We start from the raw sequence: 23,779 nt of genomic DNA on the forward strand, positions 1-23,779 counted from the left end.
CATGCTGTTTTCCAGAGTGGCTGCACCAGCTTGCATTCCCACCAACAGTGTAGGAGGGTTCCCCTTTCTCCGCATCCTCGCCAGCATCTGTCATTTCCTGACTTGTTGATTTTAGCCATTCTGACTGGTGTGAGGTGATATCTCATTGTGGTTTTGATTTGTATTTCCCTGATGTCGAGTGATATGGAGCACTTTTTAATGTGTCTGTTGGCCATCTGGATGTCTTCTTTGCAGAAATGTCTGTTCATGTCCTCTGCCCATTTCTTGATTGGATTATTTGTTCCAGAGGCTCTCCACTGTAATCTTGAAACCCTCAACGTCATTCATGAGGGTTGGAATCAGCTTCCACCAAACTCCTATTAATGTTGATATTTTGCCCTTTTCCTATGAATCATGAATGGTTTCAATGACATTCAGAATAGTGAATCCTTTCTAGAAGGTTTTCAGATTACTTTGCTCAGATCCGTCAGAAGAATCACTATCTATGGCAAAGTCACAATTACTCCCGGATCCATAATCTGCAGAAAATATGTTGTGTTAGCAGGCATGAGAACATTATTCTTGTACATCATCATCAGAACTCTTGGATGACCAGGTTCATTGTCAGCAAATATTCATATTTTAAAAGCAATCTTTTCTGAGCAGTAGGTCTCAACAGTGGCCTTAAAATACTCGTAAACTGTGTGTTATCATCCAGGCTTTGTTGTTCCATTTACAGAGCACAGGGAGAGTAGTAAATCTTAAAGGCCCTAGGATTATTTTAATGATAAATGAGCATTGCCTTCAACTTGAAGTTGCAGGCTACATTAGCCTTTAACAAGAGAATCAGCCTGTCTCAGCCTGTCCTTTGAAACTTTGAAACCAGGTCTTGACTTTTCTCTAGCTATGAAAGCCCTAGATAACATCTTCTTCCAATAGAAGATTATTTGATCTACCTGGAAAATTTGTACTTTAGTGTAGCCACATTCATGAATTATCTTAGTTACATTTTCTGGATAACTTGTTGCAGCTTCTGTGTCAGTATTTGGGATGTCAGCTTGCACTCCTTTATGGAAATGGCTTCTTCCCTTAAACCTAATGAGCCAACCTTAGCTAAGCTTCAAACTTTTCTGTAACTTTCCCACCTCTCTCAGCCTTCATAGAATTAAAAAGATTTAGGGCCTAGCTCTGGATTAGGCTTTGGCTTAGGGAGTGTTTTAGCTAGTTTGATCGAGACCCCTCAAACTTCTCTCCATATAAGCAATATGGCGGTTTCCCTTTCTTATCATTCTTACGTTCATTGGAGTAGTACTTTTAATTTACTTCAAGAACTTTCCCTCTGCATTTACCACTTGGGTGTTTGGCACAAGAGACCTAGCTTTTGGCCTATCTTGGCTTTCAGTGTGCCTTTTCACTAAGCTTAATTATTTCTAGCTTTTGATTTAGAATGGGAGATGTGTGACCCTCCTTTCCTTTGAATACTTAGAGGCCATTATAGGGTTATTAATTTGCCTAATTTCAGTAGCACTGTGTCTCAGGGAATAGGGAGGCCCCAGGAGAGGGTATAGACTGGGGAATGGTTGGTTGGTGGAACAGTCAGAACACACAAAACATTTATCAATTAAATTTGCTATTCTATTTGGGCACAGTTCATGGAGCCCCTAAACAATTACAATAATAACATCAAAGATATGTGATCCCAGATCACCATAACAAATAAATAATGAAAAGGTTTGTCATATTATGAGAATTAACCAAAATGTGACATGAAGTGAACAAAATGCTGTTGGAAAAAATCAACAGACTTGCTCAATGCAAGGTTGCTACAAGCCTTCAGTTTTTTTTTGATTTTTTAAATTTATTTATTTGACAGAGATCATAAGTAGACAGAGAGGCGGGGTGGGTGCGGGAAGCATGCTCCCTGCTGAGCAGAGAGCCCTATGCGGGGCTTGGGGGCTTGATCCCAGAACCATGAGATCATGACCTGAGCTGAAGGCAGAGGCTTTAACCCACTGAGCCACCCAGGCGCCCCAAGCCTTCAATTTGTAAGAGAAAAAAAAGTACATAGTATTTGCAGAGTGCAGTAAAGTGAAGTGCAATAAAATGTGGTATGCCTGAATTTCCATGTTGGTGCAGTCCCTAAGATACCTTTCCAGTTATGTGCATGTTTTTAGTCATAATCATTTGATAAGTATTGTACAACTAGATACATGTTTTTTTGGCTCTTCCCTTTAAAGTACAACATTCTATATCATGGACAGCCAGTAGCAAAAGGAAGTCAAGAGGAATATGGGGAACTCAGTTTTTGAGCCATATTAAACCCAAAAATGTACTTATGAGAAGTATGATAGTAATAGAATAGTCAAGGTTATCAAAAGAATTTCTGTTTTGAGAACTTGTAGGCCTTTCCTGTGTTGGGCTATCAGTGTGACATCACCCATCAAAATATAGAGCTCATAAATAAAAGTATAAATAGGGTTTTACTTTTTGGCAAGTGTTTTATATGTGAGGGGATATAGTTTCCTCAGATTGAAGATTATTGAGAATTAATATTGAAACTTTTAGTTTTATAGAGAAACATTGACTGATGGTCATTTAAAGTTGTGAGTATAAAGCCATGTAATATATTAGTAGTGCCTATAGCATATCACATACTGCATATCAATAAACATTACTGAAAAACAATTTTCAACTTTACTGTAAATGCTGGGTTTCTAATTTTATTAATGGAGTCTTTAAATTAATTTGAAGACCTTCATTTTGAAACATTTTGGTATATAGTGCAGCTGTATTTTGGTATATGTTGATCTATTATTTCATTATCTTTGGGATTTGTAACATTTTAAGATTTTAGTACTCTATATCTGCTTTTAGCCATTATGAATAATCAAAATTGATATAATATCTGTTTTCAAATACTGAAGTATATATAATGCAGAAATAGTAAGTCATAAATGAATCCTTTGAAAATAAGTGAAGAATTAAATATTAAAGATATTTGAAGTATTTATTTTCTGAATTATATGAATGTAATATATATTATATATAAGTATATAAATAATGCAGATACTCGATGTTTGGACATATGTTCATGTTACATGTTTCAAATTCTGTTCTAAGTTAGACCCTTAAAAATTATTTTTTCATACATCAGTGGAGTTTGAAAAAGGACAACTCAATTTGAAAGTTAACTACACTCTAATGATAGAAGAATGAAAACGAGATCTACCAGCTATGTCTAATATTTTGTTTACACTTTTAGATTTCCATTTTGACAGTACCAGGAGAGGAACCAGGAACTTTTGCTGTTCGAGTCATTGAGTTGTGTCCTTCAACAATGACATGCATGAAAGGCACATGTAAGCACAGTAGAATCCATTTGTTTTGTATGTTTGTTTAGGAAGTAAAAGGGGGCAGCCACTGATAAAGTTGTCTGGGTTCTGGTTAGAGTTTTGCCATATATTTTTTATTCACATTCTTTGTTCACACATTTTATGTTTATAAAGTAAGTCATTTTATTGCTTTGCCTCTAATCATTTTTGTGGCTGGTTCTCCATAGGCATAATTTATAAACCCTCTAGTGAAAGAATTTCTGTGACTTTATAGTTCTTTCTGTAACTTTACTTAAGCTTATTAGAAACATACTTTCACAAAATTTATTTTCTTTACTGCTATTATTCTTCTTTGTTTTTCCTCAGAAATCTTAATCCAGTTTATGAACTTCTGCCATATGTAAATTCTCTATTTTTTTATGAGTCTAAAGTTCGGTAACACTTTATGTTCTTTTACCAATATGTATCAAAATTTCTGTCTCTAACACTGTCAGATACCATGCCTTGTAGAACATATTTCTCAAAGGTGTTTCACTAAATAGAAATCAGCAAGGATACGTTGGATATCATTATGCCTAGACCTAAACTATGTACTATAGGGATTACAAAAAAACAGAGGGTTGCATGCCTGATTTGAAATGTTCATAATCTTAATGCACACCTAATAGAACAAGATAATATTAACTGTGTGCAGTGTATTCTGCTAGACATTTCAGGATAGGTAAAGATGAGTATGAGATAGGCCTGACCTTAGGGGACTCCATCTGGTGGGACAGATAAGAGAAACAAAGAAGTAGCTGTAAGAGGCAGAATATGAAAGTATCATGAGAGGAACCAACAAATAGTGCACTATAGAGATTCATAGGAAGGAAACAACAATGTCATTAACTAGATTATTTAGAATGCTGTAAATTTATGTTAAGTTTTATTCAAACTGTTACATGAATTATGAGAAACAGAAGACTAATCTGGTTTGGCATAGTCAATGAAAGCATGTCTATGTTTGCAAGTGTAAAACTATTACTTACTAAAAGATGTCAGAAATGTGGTTAAACAGAGAGAATTGGGAGCTTGTTGCCAGCAGGGAAAGTGAAGAAAACATGTCCCTTATTGCTGTAATCCTAAATTTCATTTTGAAAAGTAGCTCACTGGTGGTTTTCTACCTTTTACAGTGATTTGTGAATTAAGTAAATGTTTACCATGATGGTTATCTTTATCATTATTATTATCATTATTGTTCCCTATTACCTTAACAAGTTTTTTTCATGTCTTTTTACCTGTGTTAGTATCTTAAATATAAAACTGCACTCATCTTTGTTTTTTTTAATTACATTTATTTTGTTTGTGAATATTTTGTAAATTTCTTTTTATAAATTTATTTTATTTTTCTGTATGAAATATTTTTGTATGCCCAGTCTAATAATACATACTCACTATTCACAGTTTGAAAGATGTAAAAAAGAAAAGTAAAATTACTGTAATCCTTCTACCCATAGATGATGAACACTTGGTGTGTATTTTTTATATTGCTTTTTACATGTATATACATACATATTTCCATAAATATGCAGTACTGTTTTATATATTGTTTTATAATCTGCTTTTTAAAAAGGCTTAATACTACAAAAATCTTTTGCATGTCTATGATATTTTCAGTGGTTGTGGGTATATTGTTTTTATTTAATCCCATGTGGTTGAGATTAAGAGAAAATTTATACTTCATAGTCCTATAAAAAAAGCCAATCTAATAAATACTTGTAAAATTTCATTATTTTTTAAAACTTCTTTGAGTGGAATTATTGGTTCAAAGTTTATAGTTTTTTTTTTAATTTTACAATTATAGATACATAGGTATTTGCAAAGGTAGTACAGAGAATTCCCATGTACCCTTCTCCCAGTTTCTTTTCTTTTTTTTTTTTTTTAAAGATTTTATTTATTTTTTTGACAGAGAGAGATTACAATTAGGCAGAGAGGCAGGCAGAGAGAGAGAGAGGAGGAAGCAGGCTCCCTGCTGAGCAGAGAGCCCGATGCGGGACTCGATCCCAGGACCCTGAGATCATGACCTGAGCCGAAGGCAGCGGCTTAACCCACTGAGCCACCCAGGCGCCCGCCCCAGTTTCTTCCAGTAGTTCTGTTTTACCAAATTGTAGCACAATATCAAAACCCTAGAGTTTGACATTGTTATAATGTTCATATATGATTTTATCACATGTATAGATTCCTGTGACCATTACCACAAGGATCCCTTGTATTGCCTTTTTATAGCCATAGCTACATCCCTCCCTCCCCACATCAGCTATCTAATCCCAGGCAACCACTAATCTGTTTTCTCTCTCAGTAATTTTGTCATTTTGACCAGAATGAATCTTATAATAGTAATCTTTGTTTTTCTTTTTTATTTTTTTTCTTCTTTTTAAAATGTTTTCTTATTTTTATTTAAAACAGTAATCATTTGAGGGTTTTTTTTTTTTCTCAGTAAAATTTTCTTAAGGTTCACCCAACTTGCTGCATGCATCTATAGTACATTCCTGTTTATTGCTGAGTAGTAGTCCATGATAAGCTGTACTTCTTTCTGGCCTCCATGGTTTCTAATGAGAAATCTACTCTATTTGAATTGCTTTTCAACTGTAGGTAATGTGTTCCCCCCACCCCAGGCTGCTTTCAAGATTTTTCTTAGTCTTTAATTTTTAAAAGCTTTAATGTGATGTGTCTTGGCATAGATTTCTTTGGAATTATTCTGTTAAATATTTATGCAGCCTCTTGAATTTGCAGGTTTATGTCTTTTTGCCAAATTCGGGAAATGTTCATCCTTTTTTTTTTCTCTGAATACTTTTCAGGCTTATCTTCTTTCTCCTCCTCTCCTGGGACTCATGTGACATGGCTATTAGAACTTTCACTATTATTCCACATGTCTCTGAGGCTCTGTTCATTTTTTTAATTCAAAAATACTTATTATACCTATTAAGAAGAATGCATCATGCTGGGGACAATGGATTATACAAAGGAGTATAGCCAAAGTAGTAATAATAATAAGCCAGTACAAAGAGTAAGAAGAGCCCAAACTGTGTGCTTCTGTTCATTTTTATGAAGAGCCCAAGTGATGTGTGTTTCTGTTCATTTTTATGTAGGCTAATTTCTTCATTTTATATTGTGTCATTTCCATGGTTCTACTTTCAGGTTCATGGATTCTTCCCTTTGTCCATTCCATTCTGTTGAACCCATCCACTGAGGGCTTTTTAAAATTTAACTATTGTATTTTCCAGTTCAAAAATTTCCATTTGGTTGTCATTTAAATCTCCTATATGCTGAGGTTTTCCCTTTCTTTCCAGAGATTGTCTCTTGTTTCATTTGTTTCCAGCAGGTTTATAATTGCTCACTAATGCATTTTTATGATGGCTGCATTAAATCTTACTTAACTCCAACAGCTGTGTCCTGTTGCCATCTGTTGATTGTCTTTTTTCATTCAAATTGAGGTTTTCCTATTTCTTGGTATAATGAGTAGTTTTGGATTGCTACCTGGGCATTTTAATTATTCTGTAGTGAGACTTGGATCTTACTGTGTTTTAGCAGGCCTCCTCTGACACTGCTCTGATGGGGGAAAATGGTGCTACCTTGTTAGCCAGGAAGGTGGCAGTTCCCAACTTGCCCTCTGCTGGCACCTGGAAGTTGGAGGACTTGCTCATTACTGCAGAGTGATTATAGTGTATGCTGTCTAGTAGGCCTCCACTGATTTCCATTATGGATAGGGAGAGCACAGGATTGCCTTGTTACTGCTCCCCACCTGGTCTTTGTTGACACAATGGGAGGAGGGGTATGGTTTCATTACTCAGGCAGTGGTGGGAGGGAGACCTGACTCTCCATTAGTCCTCCTCTGACAAGACTCCAGTGTCTCATTACTGCTGGAGAGGGGTAAAAATCCAGGATCCTGCCATGGTCTCTACTGAAACTGCAGATTAAAAGTGAGGGGGTTTGGGAGAAGGGGGTGGGATTATGGACATTGGGGAGGGTATGTGCTTTGGTGAGTGCTGTGAAGTGTGTAAACCTGGTGATTCACAGACCTGTACCCCTGGGGATAAAAATATATGTTTATAAAAAATAAAAAATTATAATAAAAAAAAAAAGTGAGGGGATGGAGAAACATTTATCCAGCAAAGGGATGTCAAAAGAAAGCCAGAGTAGCAGTACGTAGACAAACAAGACTGTAACAAGAGACAAGGACATTATATAATAATAAAGGGACACTCTAACAAGAAGATATAACAGTTCTAAGTATTTATGCACCCAAATATATTAAACAGTTAATAACAAACATAAAGGAACTAATCAGTAGTAACATGATAATAGTAGAAGACTTAAACACCATATGTATGTACTTCAATGGACAGATCATCCAAACAGAAAACAAACATGGAGACAATGGCTTTGAATGACACGCTGGACCAGGTGGATTTAACCAATGTATTCAGAACATTCCATCTTAAAACAGCAGAATATATCTTCTTTTCAAGTGTACATGGAACATTCTCCACTACAGATCAAATATTGGGTCACAATAGAAGTCTCAACAAATTAAACAAAATCTAAGTCATACCATTCATCTTTTCTTCTTATTTTTTATTTTAATTCCAGATAATTAATATGCAGTGTTATATTTGTTTCCATTGTACAGTATTGTGATCTGTCATTTCCATACATCATCTAGTGCTCATCACAGCAACTATATTCCTTAACCCCTATCACATATTTCACCCATCCCCCCAACCCACATCCCTTCTGGTAACCATCAGTTTGTTCTCTTTAGTTAATAGTTTATTTCTTACGTTGTCTCTCTTTCCCCTTTGCTTGTCTATTCTGTTTCATAAATTCCATATATGTGTGAAATCATATGCTATTTTTCTTTCTCTGACTTATTTCACTTAGCATTATAGTCTCTATATCCATATTGTTGCAGTTGTCATAATTTCATTTCTTTCACTGACTGAATAATATTCCATTGTGTATATGCATATATACTACATCTTATCTGTTTATCAATTGATGGACACTTGTGCTGCTTCCATATCTTAGCTATTGAAAACAATGGTGCTAGAAATACTGTGGTGCATGTATTCCTTTGAATTAGTGTTTTTGTATTCTTTGGGTAAATACCCAGTAGTGTAATTGCTGGGTCCCATGGAAGTTCTACTTTTAACTTTTTGAGGAGTCTACTGTACTGTTTTCTACAGTGGCTGCACCAATACACATCACCAACAGTTCAAGAGGGTTCCTTTTTCTCTACATCCTTGTCAACACTTATTCTTTCTTGTGTTGTTGATTTTAGCCATTCTAACAGATGTGAGGTAATATCTTATTGTGGTTTTGATTTGCATTTCCATGTTGGTGAGTGATGTTGAGCATCTTTTCACATGTGTGTTGGCCATCTCTTTCTTCTTTGGAAAAGTATATTCATGGCTTCTGCCTATTTCTTAACTGGGTTATTTGGGTTTGCTGTGTTGAGTTTAGTAAATTCTGTACGTATTGGATACTAACCCTTTATCAGATATGTCATCTGCAGATTATCTTCTCCCATTCTTTAAGCTGCCTTTTAGTTTTTTTGATTGTTCCTTCACTGTGCAATAGCTTTTTATTTTGATAAAGTCCCAGTAGTTCATTTTTGTTTTTGTTTCCCTTGCCTCGGGAAATGTATATAGGAAAATGTTGCTACCACCAGTGTCAGAGAGTTCTCTTCTAGAATGTTTATGGTTTCAGGTCTCATATTTAGGTCTCTAATCCATTTTGAATTTGTTTTGTGTATGGTTTAAGAAAGTGGTCCAGTTTCATTATTTTGCATGTTACTGTGTACTTCTCCCAACCCCGTTTATTGAAGAGACCCTCTTTTCCCCATTGGATACTCTTCTCTGCTTTGTTGAAGATTAATTCATCATATAATTGTGGGTTTATTTCTGGGTTTGCTCTTCTGTTCCATTGATCTATGTGTCTATTTTTATGCCAGGACCATACTGTTTTGATTACTATAGCTTTGTAGTATAATTTAAAAACTGGAATTGTGATACCTCCAGTTCTATTTGTCTTTTTCAGGATTGCTTTGGCTATTTGGGATCTTTCGTGGGTTCTCTGCAAGTTTTAGGATTATTCTTATTTCTATGAAAAATATTGTTGGCATTTTGATAGGAATTGCACGGAATCTGGGGCACCTGGGTGGCTCAGTGGGTTAAAGCCTCTGCCTTTGGCTCAGGTCATGATCCCAGAGTCCTGGGATCGAGCCCCGCACTGGGCTCTCAGCTCAGCAGGGAGCCTGCTTCCTCCTCTCTCTCTCTGCCTGCCTCTCTGCCTACTTGTAATCTCTGTCTGTCAAATAAAGTAAATAAAATCTTTAAAAAAATAGGAATTGCACTGAATCTGTAGAATGCTTCGGGTAGTATAGACATTTTAACAATGTTTGTTCTTCCAACCCATGAACATGGCATGTCTTTCCATTTGTTTGTGTTGTCTTCAATTTCTTTCAGAGTATAACTCTTTCACGTCTTTGGTTAAGTTTATTCCTAGATATTTCATTGTTTTTGGTGCAGTTGTAATTGGGACCGTTTTCTTACTTCTCTTTTGGCTACTTCATTATTGGTGTATAGAAATGCAACAGATTTCTGTACACTGACTTTGTATCCTGCAACTTTCTTGAATTCATTTATCAGTTCTAGTAGTTTTAGGTACAGTCTTTCAAGTTTTCCATATATAGTATCATGTCATCTACAAATAGTGAAAGTATTACTTCTTCCTTATAGATTTGGGTGCCCTTTATTTCTTTTTGTTATCTTATTTCTGTGACTAGGTAGTACTGTGTTGAATATAAGTGGTGAAAGGGGACATCCTTGTGTTATTCCTGATCTTTGGGGAAAAGCTCTGTTTTTCACCATTATGATGTTTGCTGTGGGTTTTACATATAAGGCTTTTATTAACTTGAGGTATGTCTCCTTTATGCCTACTTTGTTGAGGGTTTTTATCATGAACAGATGTTGTACTTTGTCAAATGCTTTTTCTCTGTTGAAATGATTATATGGTTTGTATTCTTTCTCTTATTGACCTAATGTATCAGTTCAGTTGATTTTCAAATATTGAACCACCTTACATCCCACAAATAAATCCCATTTGATCATGGTAAATGATTTTTTTAATGTATTGTTAGATTCAATTTGCTATTATTTTGTTGGGGATTTTTGCATCTATGTTCATCATAGATTTTGCCCTGTAGTTTTCTTTTTTTGTGGTATCCTTATCTGATTTTAGTCTCAGGGTGATATTGGCCTCAAAGAATGAACTGGAAGTTTTCCTTTTCCATTTTTTGAAATAGTGTGAGAGGAATAGGCACTAACTCTTAAGTAAATGTTTGGTAGAAATTGCCTGTGAAGCCATTTGGTCCTGCACTTTTCTTTTTTGGGAATTGTTTGATTACTGATTAAATTTTAGTTGCTGGTAATCACTCTGTTCCAATTTTCTGTTTGTTTCTGTTTCAGTTTTGGTAGTTTATATGTTTCCAAGAATTTATCCATTTCTTCTAGGTCATCTAATTTGTTGCCTTATAGTTTCTCCTGATATTCTCTGTGTAATTGTGTTTCTGTGGTATTGGTTGGTATTTCTTTTCTCTCATTTGTGATTTTATTTATTCCAGTCCTTTCTCTGTTTTTTTCTTGATATGTCTAGCTAGTGGCTAATCAGTTTTATTAATTTTTCAAAGAAATAGCTCCTCATTTTGTTAGTCTGTTCTATTGTTTTATTTTGTTTTAGTTTCTTTATCATTTATTTCTGCTCTAATCTTTATCATTTCCTTTCCATCTGCCGATTTTATATTTTATTCTTTTTCTAGCTTGTTAGTTATAAGGTTAGATTTTCACTTGAGATTTTTCTTGCTTTTTGAAGTAGTCTGCTTTGCTTTAAACTGTCCTCTTAGAATTGCTTTTGCTGCATCCCAAAAGTTTTGAACTGCTCTTTTTTTTTTTCATTTACATTTGTTCCCATGTACTTTTTAATTTTTTCTTTTATTTCCTGGTTGATCCATTCATTTCTTAGTAGCACATTATTTAATCTCCCTGTATTTGTGGTCTTTCAAGATCTTTTTCCCTGTGGTGGACATATAGTTTTATGATGTTGTGTTTAAAAGAAATGCTTGGTGTAACTTCATCTTTTCAAATTTGTTGAGGCTTGTTTTGTGGTCTGTTATGTAATCTATTCCAGAGACTGTTCTGTGTGTTAAGTCCACCTGGTCCAGTGTGTCATTCTGTTGTTGCCTTGTTGATTTTCTGTTTAGATGATCTCTCCATTTATGTAAGAGGTGTTAAATTCCTCTGCTCTTATTGTATTATTATTGATTAATTCCTTTGTCTGTTAATAACTATTTTATGTATTGGGGTATATGAATATTTATAATTATTTTCTCTTCTTGTGGGATTATACCCTCATTATTATATAGTGTCTTTCTTTGTTTCTTATTGCAGTCTTTGTATTACAGCCTGGTTTGTCTCTTATAAGTATTACTGATCTAGCTGTCTTTTGACATCCATTTGCATAATGACTTTTTTTTAAATTTATTTTTTATTTTCAACATAACAGTATTCATTATTTTTGCACCACACCCAGTGCTGCATGCAATCCGTGCCCTATATAATACCCACCACCTGGTACCCCGACCTCCCACCCCCCACCCCCCACCCCTTCAAAACCCTCAGATTGTTTTTCAGAGTCCATAGTCTCTCATGGTTCACCTCCCCTTCCAATTTCCCCCAACTCCCTTCTCCTCTCTAACTCCCCATGTCCTCCATGCTATTTATTATACTCCACAAATAAGTGAAACCATATAATAATTGACTCTCTCTTCTCCACCCCCTTACTTTCAATCTGCAGGTGTCATTAGGTGTAAAATGGGTCTTATCTTTTTATTCATTCTGTCACCCTCTGTCCTTTAATAGGAGTGTTTAGTCCATTGCATTCAAGGTAATTATTGATAGATATGTATTTATTATAATTTATTACTACTTTGTGGTTGTTTCTGGATATTTTCTGTGATCCTTTCTTGTCTTTCACTCCTTCATGGTTTGATGGTTTTCTTTAGTGATATATTTTGATTTCTTTCTCCTTATTCTTTGGCTGGTTTTTGATTGGTGGTTACATTAGGTTTGTATGTAACATCATCTTCATGTAGCAGTCTATATTAAGCTGATGGTCATTTTAGTTTGAACCCAGTCTTTATTCTTCTTTTCCCTACATTTTACATATATGGTGTCATTTTTTACATCCCTTTTTTGGGTTTTCCTTGACTGACTTTTTACAGAAATAGTCATTTTTACTGTTTTTGTGTTTTCTACCTTCATACTGTCAGTATTGGTCTTTCCTTTCCACTCAGAGTCACCTTTAAAATTCCTTGCAAGGCTGGTTTAGTGGTCATGAACTCCTTTAGTTTTTTGTTTGTCTTGAAAACTCTCTCCTATTCTGAATGATAACCTTCTAGAGTATCCTTGGCTTCAGATTTTTCCCATTTAGCATTTCAGGTATATCATGAAACTTTCTAATGGCCTGCAGAGTTTCTGCTGAACAATTCCCAAATAGCTTTATGGGGTTTCCCTTGTATTTAACTGTTTTCTTTTTCTTGCTGCTTTAAATATATCTTTTGATCTCTGTATTTTGCCAATTTAGTTACATTATGTCTGGTATAGATCTACTTTTTTTGCTTTTGTTGGGGGTGTCTGTACCTCCTTGATCTAGATACTTGTTTCCTACCCCAGATTAGAGAAGTTTTTAGCTATAATTTTTCACATGAATTTTCTGCCCCCTTTTTTCTGTCTTCTTCTGTGACTCTTTTTTTTTTTTAAAGATTTATTTATTTATTTGACAGAGAGAAATCACAAGTAGATGGAGAGGCAGGCAGAGATAGAGAGAGAGGGAAGCAGGCTCCCTGCTGAGCAGAGAGCCCGATTTGGGCCTCGATCCCAGGACCCTGAGATCATGACCTGAGCTGAAGGCAGCGGCTTAACCCACTGAGCCACCCAGGTGCCCTTCTGTGACTCTTGTAAAGTGAATGTTATTGTTTATGTTTGATGGAGTCCCTGAGTTCCTTAAGTCTGTTCTCATTTTGCATAATTTTTTCTGTCTCTTTTTCAGCTTGATTACTTACCATTACTATGTTTTCTAGTTCATTGATTTGTTGCTCTGCTTCTTCCAGCCTCCTGTTCATTCCATCAAGCCTGTTTTCATTTTTTTATTGAGTTCTTCATCTCCACTGTTATTTCTTACATTCCTCAGTCTCACTCATGTCTTCTATTCTTTTCTCAATCCCAGTGAGTATCTTTAAGATCATTGCTTTACATTCTTTTTTTTTTTTTTAAGGTTTTATTTATTTGTGAGAGAGAGAGACCACAGGAGCGGCGGGGAGGAAAGATGGGTGGGGGGAGGGAGAAGCAGACTCTCCACTCAGCAGGGAGCCTCATTTAGGGCTCAATCCCAGAACCCTGAGATCATAACCTGAGCTGAAGGCAGATGCCCAACTTACTGAGCCACCCAGGCACTACAACTTTAAATTCTTTATCAGACATGTTACTTACTCTTTTGCATATATCTTGGCCTGTGGCCTTGTCCTGCTCTTTCATTTGGCATAGATTTCTTTGTTTCTTCATTTTGTCTACCACTCTGTGTCTGTTTCTTTGTGTTAAAAACGTGAGGTATATCTTCTCCTCTTGAAAGTAGTGACTTTGTAAGGAAGAGTTCCTGTAGTGCCTTGCAGTACTCCCCGGACATAGTCTTGTCCTTTTCTTTCATTTGGCACAAATTCCTCTGTTTGCTCATTTTGTGTAAGTGTCTGTGCCTGCTTGTATATGTTAGGATAGTTAACTGTGTATCCTGTTCTTCAGGGTAATAGCTTATAAAGAAGAGGTCCTGTGGTGCCCTCAGTGAAGTTTCTGCTGATACCCAGGGCCTGGCACTTCAGGGAATGTCTCCAATGTCTGCTTTGTGTGCTCTGCTTTTGTGTTTGCTTTATCCTTCATGCTTTCATCAGTGGAGGCTTGCTTTGCCTGTTGTGGAAAATGTTTGGTCCTTTTTCTGAATATGGTGAGTTTCAGTTAGATGTGCTCTGGTCTGCTTGTGAAATGAGACCTTTCAGCCGTGCTGCTGGAACCAAGCCCCTTCAGAACTCCTGGGTGAGGAGTTGTAGTGTATACAGGGATTTGGGCTGGTTTTCTGGGGTAGATGCCCTCCCTTTCTGGGACTGACACTAGTGACTTAGAAGGTTGGTTCCACTGGAGCATTGGGAGGTGGGGTGCAGGGCTCTGTGTAAGCAAGTTAGGTCCCCAGTGTCAGCACTGTGCCACTTCCAGCAGGTGGCTCTGTGCTAATAAAGAGGGGTTGTGAGAGGAAATGCCATCTTCTAGTTCCTGTATTAACAGAGGAGAATCTTTGAACACTGCCTCTCTAGGATATGCTCCAAGATGAGCAGATAACCTGCCCATTCTGTTGCCCAGGGGCTCTTCAGATCACCATTTCTATGCTGTATGTCCATGGACTGTTTGCCCTGCCTTCTCTCCAAAAGCAGCACAATGCTCTCCAGTTCTCCCCCGGCCAAGCCCGCTTACCTTTAAAACTGTAGAATTATCTCCTGTTGGTTGTGAGAAATGATGAAATTTGACTCCTCTCCAAGCCAGTTGCTGTGGGGGTTTGTGTTCCCCATGGGCTCCCCTGTGTGTCTGTCCATCTCTCAACCTCTATACCTATTGCTTCTCCCCACCATAGCAGCCACAATCCATTTCTCTCTCAAAACACGTCTCTGCACTTCAACCTTCTTTTGTGTGGCCTCTCTCTCCTTTTAGTTAGAGGGTTTGTTCTTTAAGTCTTCAGGTTGATTTCTGGAGTATTTAGGGTGATTTGGTAGTTAACTCCTTGTATTTGTGGGACAGAGTGATCCTAGGGTCCTTATACTCCACTGCCATCTTCCCCTACCATGCATCTTTTCTGACCACAATTTGGTGAAACTGGAAATAAACCACAAGAAGAAATTTGGAAAGAGCACAGTACGTGGAGGTTAAATAATGTGCTACTAAACAATAAATGGGTTAATGAAGAAGTCAAAGGAAAAATGAAAGAATGCATGGTAACAAATGAAAATGAAACCACAATCGATCCAAGACATTTAGGATGAAGCAAAAGTGGAGAGAGGGAACTTTCTTACAATACGTGCTTACCTCAAGCAGTAGAAAAACTTCATATAAAGAATGTAACCTACACCTAAAGGAGCCCCCAAAAGAACAAACAAAACCCAAAACTGGCAAAAGGAAGGAAATAAAGATTAGAGCAGAAATACATGATATAGAAACACGAACAGATCAATGAAACCAGCACCTGGTTCTTTTTTTTTTTTAATTTTTAATTTTTTATTTTTTATAAACATATATTTTTATCCCCAGGGGTACAGGTCTGTGAATCACCAGGTTTACACACTTCACAGCACTCACCAAAGCACATACCCTCCCCAATGTCCATAAACCCACCCCCTTCTCCCAAACCCCCTCCCCCCGGCAACCCTCAGTTTGTTTTGTGAGATTAAGAAATAAATAAAATTGATAAACCTCTAGCTGGACTTATCAAAAAAAAAAAAGCAGAGAGGACTTAAACAAAATCACAACTAAAACAATACCACAGAAATACAAACAACTGTAAGAGAATAGTCCCAAAAAGTTATATGCCAACAAATTGGACAACTTAGGAGAAATGGATAGATTCCTAGGAACATATAACCTACTAAAACTGAAGCAGGAAGAAATTGAAAATTTGAACAGAGTGATTACTAGCAATGAAATTGAATCAATAATCATAAAACTCCAGGACCAGAGGGCTTCACAGGTGAGTTTTCACAAACATTTAAAGAAAAGTTTATTCCTTTTCTTCTGAAAGTATTATAAAAATAGAAAAGGAAGTGAAACTTCCAAATTAATTCTAAGATGAAGACTTCATCACTCTGATAACAAAACTAGATAAAAATCACTACGATACCAGAATCACAATGATTGCAACAAAACCAGAGGCCAGTATCTCTAATGAGCATAGATGCAAAAATCCCCAACAAAATACTAGCAAGCCAACTCCTGCAATACCTTAAAAAAATCATTCATCATGATCAGATGGAATTTATTTTCAGGACCCAAGGGTGGCTCACTATATGCAAATCAATCCATGTGATATATCACATCAATGAAAGAAAGGATACAAATCATATGATCATTTCCATAGACACAGAAAAAGCTTTTGATGAAGTAACATCTATTCATGATAAAACCCTCAACTCAGTAGGTATAGACATATCTCAACATAATATAGGCCTTATACGAAAGCCCACAGTGAATGTCATACTCAATGATGAAAAACTGAGAGCTTTTGACCACTTATATTCAACATAGTACTAGAAGTCCTAGTCACAGAAACCAGACAACAAAAAGAATTAAAGGGCATCCATATCACTAAGAAAGAAGTAAAACTTTCACTATTTGTAGATGACATGATACTATATATGGAAAATCTGAAAGAGTGTACCCAAAACTACTAGAACTGATAAATGAATTCAAGAAAGTTGCAGGATACAAAGTCAGTGTACAGAAATCTGTTGCATTTCTATACACTGATAATGAAGCAGCCAAAAGAGAAATTAAGAAAACAGCCCCATTTACATTTGCACCAAAAAAGCAATGAAATATCTGGGAATAAACATAACCAAAGATGTGAAAGATTTATACTCTAAAAACTATAAAATGATGATAAAAGAAATTCAAGATGGCATAAAGAAATGGAAGGACATTCCATGTTCATGGGTTTGAAGAAAAAATATTGTTAAAATGTCTATTCTGTGCAAGGTAATATACATAGTTAATGCAATCCCTATCAAAATTCCAATAGTGTTTTCACAGATCTATAAGAAAGAATCCGAAAATTTGTATGTTACCACAAAAGACCCTGAGAAACAGTGAAAACAATCTATTCTATTTTAATTTTATTTCAGTGTAGGTAACAGACAGTGTTGTATTAGTTTCACGTGTACAATATAGTGACTTAACAATTCCATACTTCATCCAGTGCTTAACATGACAAGTATACTCATTAATCCCTCCCCTCTATTCAGCCAATCTCTTTTTTCTGCCCCACACTCTTACCCTCTGGTAAACCATCAGTTTTTAGTAGTTAAGAGTAGTATTCTTGGTTTGTCTCCATCTCTCTCTCTCTCTCTTTTATTTTTAGCTCATTTGTGTTATTTCTTAAATACCACATATGAGTGAAATCATATGGTATTTGTCTTTACCTGACTGACTTATTTATCTTAGCATTGTACTTTTTTTAAAGAATTTTTTTATTTATTTGAGAGAGAAACCATGAGTGAGAGAGAGAGACAGAGAGCACAAGCAGTGGAGAGGGTTAGAGGAAGAAGTAGACTCCCCTCTGAGCAGGGAGCCTGAAGCGAGACTCAATCCCAGGGCCCTGGGATAATGACCTGAGCTGAAGGCGGATGCTTAACCGACTGAGCCACACACTGCCCCAGCATCGTACTTTCTTGCTCAATCCATATTGTTGCAGATAGCAAGATTTCATTCTTTACTGATGAATAAAATTACACACACACACGCACACACACACACATACACACACATACACATACACCCCTCATCTCCTTTATCCATTCATTTATATCACTGGACACTTGGGCTGCTTCCATAATTTGGCTAGTGTAAATAATGCTGCAATAAACATAGGGGTGCATGTATCCCTTTGAATTAGTGTTTTTGTATTTTTATGGTAAATAGCCAGTAGTGCCATTAATGGATCATGTGGTAGTTCTGTTTTTAACTTTTTGAGGCCTCTCTGTACTGTTTTCCATAGTGGCTGCACCAGTTTGCATTCCCACCAACAGTGCACAAGGGTTCCTTTTTCTCTACATCCTTGCCAACATGTGTCATTTCTTCTCTGTTTTTTATTTTAGACATTATAACTGGTGTGAAGTAATATGTCATTGTAGTTTTGATTTACATCTCCCTAATTCAAAGCAATCTTGAAAAAGAAAAAAAAAAATGGTTGTATCATAATTCCGGGCTTCAATTTCTATTACAGGCTATAGTAGTCAAAATAGTATGGTACTGACCCCAAAAAAGACACATAGATCAGTGGAACAGAATAGAAAACCAAGAAATAAACCCACAATTACATGGTAAAGTAATTTTTAACAAAAGAGGAATGAGTATACATTGTGAAAAAGATGGTCTCTTCAGCAAATGCAGTTGGTAAAACTGGACAGCACCATGCAAAGTAATGAAACTGGACCTCTTTGTTTCATTATGGACTAACCTAAGTCCAGAATGGATTAAATACCTAAATTTGAGATCCAAATCCATAAAAATCCTAGAGGGCACAGGTGGTAATTTTTGTGACATATGCTGAACTATATATCTCCTGAGACAAGGGAAACAAAAGCAAAAAATAAAATACTGGGACTACATAAAAATAAGCTTTTGCACAATGAAGGAAACAGTGAATGAAACTAAAAGGCAACCTATGGAATGTGTGAAGATATTTATATATGACATTCTGTAAAGGGTTCCTGTCAGAAATAGATAAAGAACTTCTACAACTCAACACCCAAAAAGCAAATAATCCAATTTAAAAATGGGCAGATGACATGAGCATATATTTATCCAAAGAAGATATCCAGATGGCCAGTGGACTCATGAAAAGATTCTCAGTTATCACTTAAAATCAGGGAAATGCAAATCAAAACTACAAGGAATTATCACCTCACACCTGTCGGGATGGCTAAAATCAACTCCAGAAACAACGGGTGTTGGTGAGGATGTTGAAAAAAAGGAACACGTTGCACCGTTGGTGCCAATGCAAACTGGTATGGCCACTGTGGAAAACAATATAGAGGTTCCTCAGAAAGTTAAAAATAGAGCTACTTGGGGCTCCTGAGTGCATCAGTCATTTAAGTGTCTGCCTTTAGTTCAGTTCATGATCCCAAGGTCCTGGGATTGAGTCCTGCCTTGGGCTCCCTGCCTGGCGGGGAGTCTGCTTCTCCTTCTACCCTCCCCCCGCTTTTGCTCTCTCTCGCTCTCTCTCACACTCTGTCTCTCAAATAAATAAATAAAATCTTTTAAAAAGTATGGAACTACTCTACAATTCAGTAATGGCATTTTACCAAGAAATACAAAACACTAATTTGAAGGAATACATGCACTCCTATATTTATTGCAGCATCATTTACACTAGCCTATTTATGGGAGCAGCCCATGTGTCCATCAATAGATGAATGGATAAAGAAGATGTGGTTTATATGTGCAGTAGACTATTATTCAGCCATAAAAAGAATGAAATTTGCCATTTGCAACATCATGGATGCAGCTAGAAATAATAATGCTTAGTGAAATAAGTCAGTCAGAAAATGGCAAATACCTTCTGATTTCACTCATATGTGGAGTTTAAGAAAAAACAAATGATCAAAAGAAAAATGAAAGAGAGACAAGCTAAGAGACTCTTCACTATATAGAACAAATGATGGTTATTCGAGAGGAATACGTGAAATACGTGATGGGGATTAAGGTATACACTTAGCATGATGAGCACTGAGTGATGTACAGAGTAGTTGAATCACTATCTTATTCACTTGGAATAAAAATAACACTGCATGTTAACTATACTGGAATTACCATAATTTTTTTTTAAAGGAAGAGAGTGAGAAAACTGTGAGGAAGAAATGACCTCATTACAGCAAATGTGCCTGAACCACCAGGGGCCTCAGAAGGTTAGGACAGTTTGTGGAAAAATTAGGCCAAAATATGGTCTCAGACCAGCCAAGTCTTATCTGGAGACTAGTTGGAAATATGGGAAAACCCAACGCTGGCCTACGACTTCAGAAACTGTTCTGAGAAGCCTGAGAAGGTGATTCAGAAACACATAAAAGTATGAAAACCACTGCTACAAAGGAATGAGATGCCTTATTAGGGTGAAAAGGTGGTGTCAGAGCAAAGATTGCATCAAAGTTTAAAAGACAAGGAACACTTTATTGAAGAGTATTGCAAAAAAGAGAGAGGGTAGAACAACTCAGTCTGAATTCAGCTCCCCTGAGGTAGAGGATGGGAGGGTTTTTAAGGGTTCGGGTGATCTAGTGGCAAAGTACTAGAGGATATTAGCAGTGAAGGGAGGTGTTGTGAGCCATTTGGGTTTGCTAATAAACTCCTATTTTATGGCAAAATAATGGTATATAAGAGACCTCACTTTCATATTATAATGATAATGTAAGGTTTGCTTATATAAGGTATGTTACAAGTAGAATTTTTTAACTAATTTTTATTGTGAGGGAGGAATATATTCATGTATATTTATACACACAAACACATACATTTGTGCATATATTGGTACATCAGCATATTATGCAGATAAATTCTGAGTATATGCCAGAATAGTCACAGCAGTGATTATCCCTGAATGATGGGAATATAGAAACTGACATGTTTCTCTGTTTACCTTGATTTGCTGACTTCTCTATAATATGAGTTAAAATAGACTTAAGTAGATATGCCACAGGCATAAAGGATCATATTACATAAATGTATAATAGTGTGATCGAAATTGACATGCTATGCCACATAGTTATAATTTTGATTATGTCCAGTTGAAATCCAGTTTCAGGTGTATATTTCCAGGCCACTAAGATATAAAAATGTTTCATGTGGTCATTATATTTGAGTTTTTCCTTAATTTTCATTTTCAAATCTTCCTACTTTGGTAAATATTTCCTGAAATTTTAAACTGCTTTTCCAAGTTACCCTGCAACATAACAATCAGTGACTCATCTTAGGTAAGTCCATTCTCACATGGCTCCTTTCTTCTTTGTCATCTGGATTCTGTTCCTGCTTAATTCATTTACTTATGTGTGTTTACTTTTCTATCCCCACACCTCTTCTTCATGTCAGCTTATTCACAAATGTCTTCCTTTTATTGATTGAAGACAGTGAATGCCTCTTGTCTTCTGCAGTCATAAGTAGCATGAAGTGGAACTGTAACCTTCACATTTTCTTTTTTAACCAACACCATAGTTCTTTCCTTGGTATTTTGAAAGAGTTTAATGTCCAGTGTATTTTGGGGGAGAAACACTAAAATATGTTTTATGTGTATGCATTTATCTTATTAGTTTTCTCATATAATAGAGTTACATTTATTAATGGAATTATTACAGAAGTCAAAGAACTTCCCTCATATTATTAAATTCTTCAGAATACAGTGTTGTGTGGTAAGACATGGTGGTAGAGCATCTATGCACATCCCAATTATAGGAGATCCCTACTTTTGGAGGAAGTATACTCTTTGACAGTATCTGTTAAAAAAGTTAGTGGTGATGCAGACTTAGAGTCTGCTCACTCCTGCCTTTCACAAAGGGACTGTCAGTCAGCTGGGTAAGAATAACCTAGACTACTGCATAGGTCTTATTTAGGCCTGCCTAAAAGAACACAGAAATGGCAAGATCATTTGTTTAAGGTCATATGGTAATATTTATTTTTGAAATACAACAACAATAATAATAACAACAGCTATCATGCTGGAAGTAGTGGGGTAAGAACCCTCATTAGTTATTTCATGCATTCCTTAAGAAAACCCTATGAAGGGTGCCTGGGTGGCTCAGTCCTTAGGTGTCTGCCTTCAGCTTGGATTGGATCAAGGCCTGCACTGGGCTCCCTGCTCAGTGGGAAGCCTGCTTCTCCCTCTCCCACTCCCCCTGCTTGTGTTCCTTCTCTCGCTCTCTCTGTCAAATAAATAACTAAAATCACAAGAAAATAATAATAACCCTATGAAGTAGGTAGGTACCATTAGTTCCATTTTGTAGATTAGGAAACTAAGGCTAATGGAATTTAATTAGGTTACCTGTGATACATACTTCAGCAAGTGGCAGAGCAGGAATTAAAACATAATTTTTTTCTGATTTAGGGCCCATATAGCCTACCACTGTGCTGATGCTAAAAATTAAAAAAAAAAAAAATGCTTCCCTCATATACTTTCCTTTCTCTCGTCATAAATCATTGTCATATTGTACCAACCTTAAAACTATGGGCTTTTTCCTGTCTTACAATAAAGAAAATAGTGTCCTAACATTCTGTGATGTTAGTATTGAGCTCCTAGGAAATGTTGCATATGCCAATGGATATGAATGAATTAGACCTGTTGTAAAGATTGAATATTTATAAAACATTTAACACAAAGTGCCTGGCAAAGAGTTAAGATATAAGAAATGGTAGCTCCTACTGACAATAAGAATACCATTGCTAATATACTGGGTATTGATACTGCATATAACAAAGTATTATTTTTAATATTTCTATGTTTTCTCTCATCTTCATGTCTTTACACAAACTCTTCCCTTAACCTAAAGTGGCCTTGCCAACTAGTTAAATGCTTCTTCATCCTTTGAGTCCTAGTTCATATATTAACCACCTTTTTCAAGCTTTTCCTTGCCTTATTCATGCACTTAGTACACTTTTTCTCCTCTATTTAGATAGAGCCTTGAACTTCCCTCTAGGATTAATATTTATTCTATTTTTATAATAATGATGACTAACATTTATTAAACACTATATGCAGGCACTGTTCTAAGCACTTTAACTGGATTAACTTAATTTTACCCTAACAATTCTGTGGGTTGGGCCAATTGTCTTCTCTTTTATTCAGATGAAGAAATGGAGGCACAAAAAACAGATACATGATTTACTGAAGGTCACAGAACTTGTAGTAGGAAAATGAAGGACTTGTTCCACTATATCTTCTAGACTTCTTTCTTTCTCCTCACCTTCAGGGATTCCAATAATTCTGACGTTGCAACGTTTCATGGCATCATTTATTTCCCTGATTCTGTTTTCGTGGTTTCTAAGCTGTTTGTTCCAGGCTTCCTCCTGATCCTTTCTCTCTATCTGTTTGTCTTCCAGATCAACTTGTAGTAGGAAGAAGCGGAATTTGAATCCAGTCAGTCTGACTCTAGAGTCTATACTTTTATTCATCATACTATACTGCTTCTTAAAGTAATTTTTATTTTATTTAAACTCAACTAATATATAGTATATTATTAGTTTCAGAGGTAGAGTTTAATGATTCATCAGTTGCATACAACACCTTGTGTTCATACTTCAAGTGCCCTCCTTAATGTCCATCACCCAATTACCCCATCCCCCACCCAACTCCCCTCAGTTTGTTTCCTATAGTCAAGAGTCTCTTATGGTTTGTCTCCCTCTCTGATTTCTTCTTATTTTTTCCCTCCCTTCTCCTATGATAATCTTTTTGTTTCTTAAATTCCACATATGAGTGAAATCATATAATTATCTTTCTCTGATTGAGTTATTTCACTTAATTTAATAGCCTCTATCTCCATCCACCTCAGTTTAAAAGGTAAGATTTCATCCTTCCTGATGGCTGAG

General features: G+C 36.1%; 1 protein-coding gene across 3 annotated transcripts in view; it reads left to right on the plus strand.

Annotated features, from left to right (window-relative positions):
• CHM (CHM Rab escort protein) overlaps positions 1–23,779 on the plus strand; it is a 227,111-nt gene that overhangs the window by 160,524 nt on the left and 42,808 nt on the right. For all 3 annotated transcript variants that reach the window (XM_059384576.1, XM_059384577.1, XM_059384578.1), the window contains one exon: positions 3,242–3,338. In XM_059384576.1, the coding sequence (XP_059240559.1) occupies positions 3,242–3,338 (97 nt within the window). The remainder of the gene's footprint in view (positions 1–3,241; positions 3,339–23,779) is intronic.

The sequence above is a fragment of the Mustela nigripes genome, chromosome X (genome assembly GCF_022355385.1).
Source record: "Mustela nigripes isolate SB6536 chromosome X, MUSNIG.SB6536, whole genome shotgun sequence".
Taxonomy (NCBI): Eukaryota; Metazoa; Chordata; class Mammalia; order Carnivora; family Mustelidae; genus Mustela; species Mustela nigripes.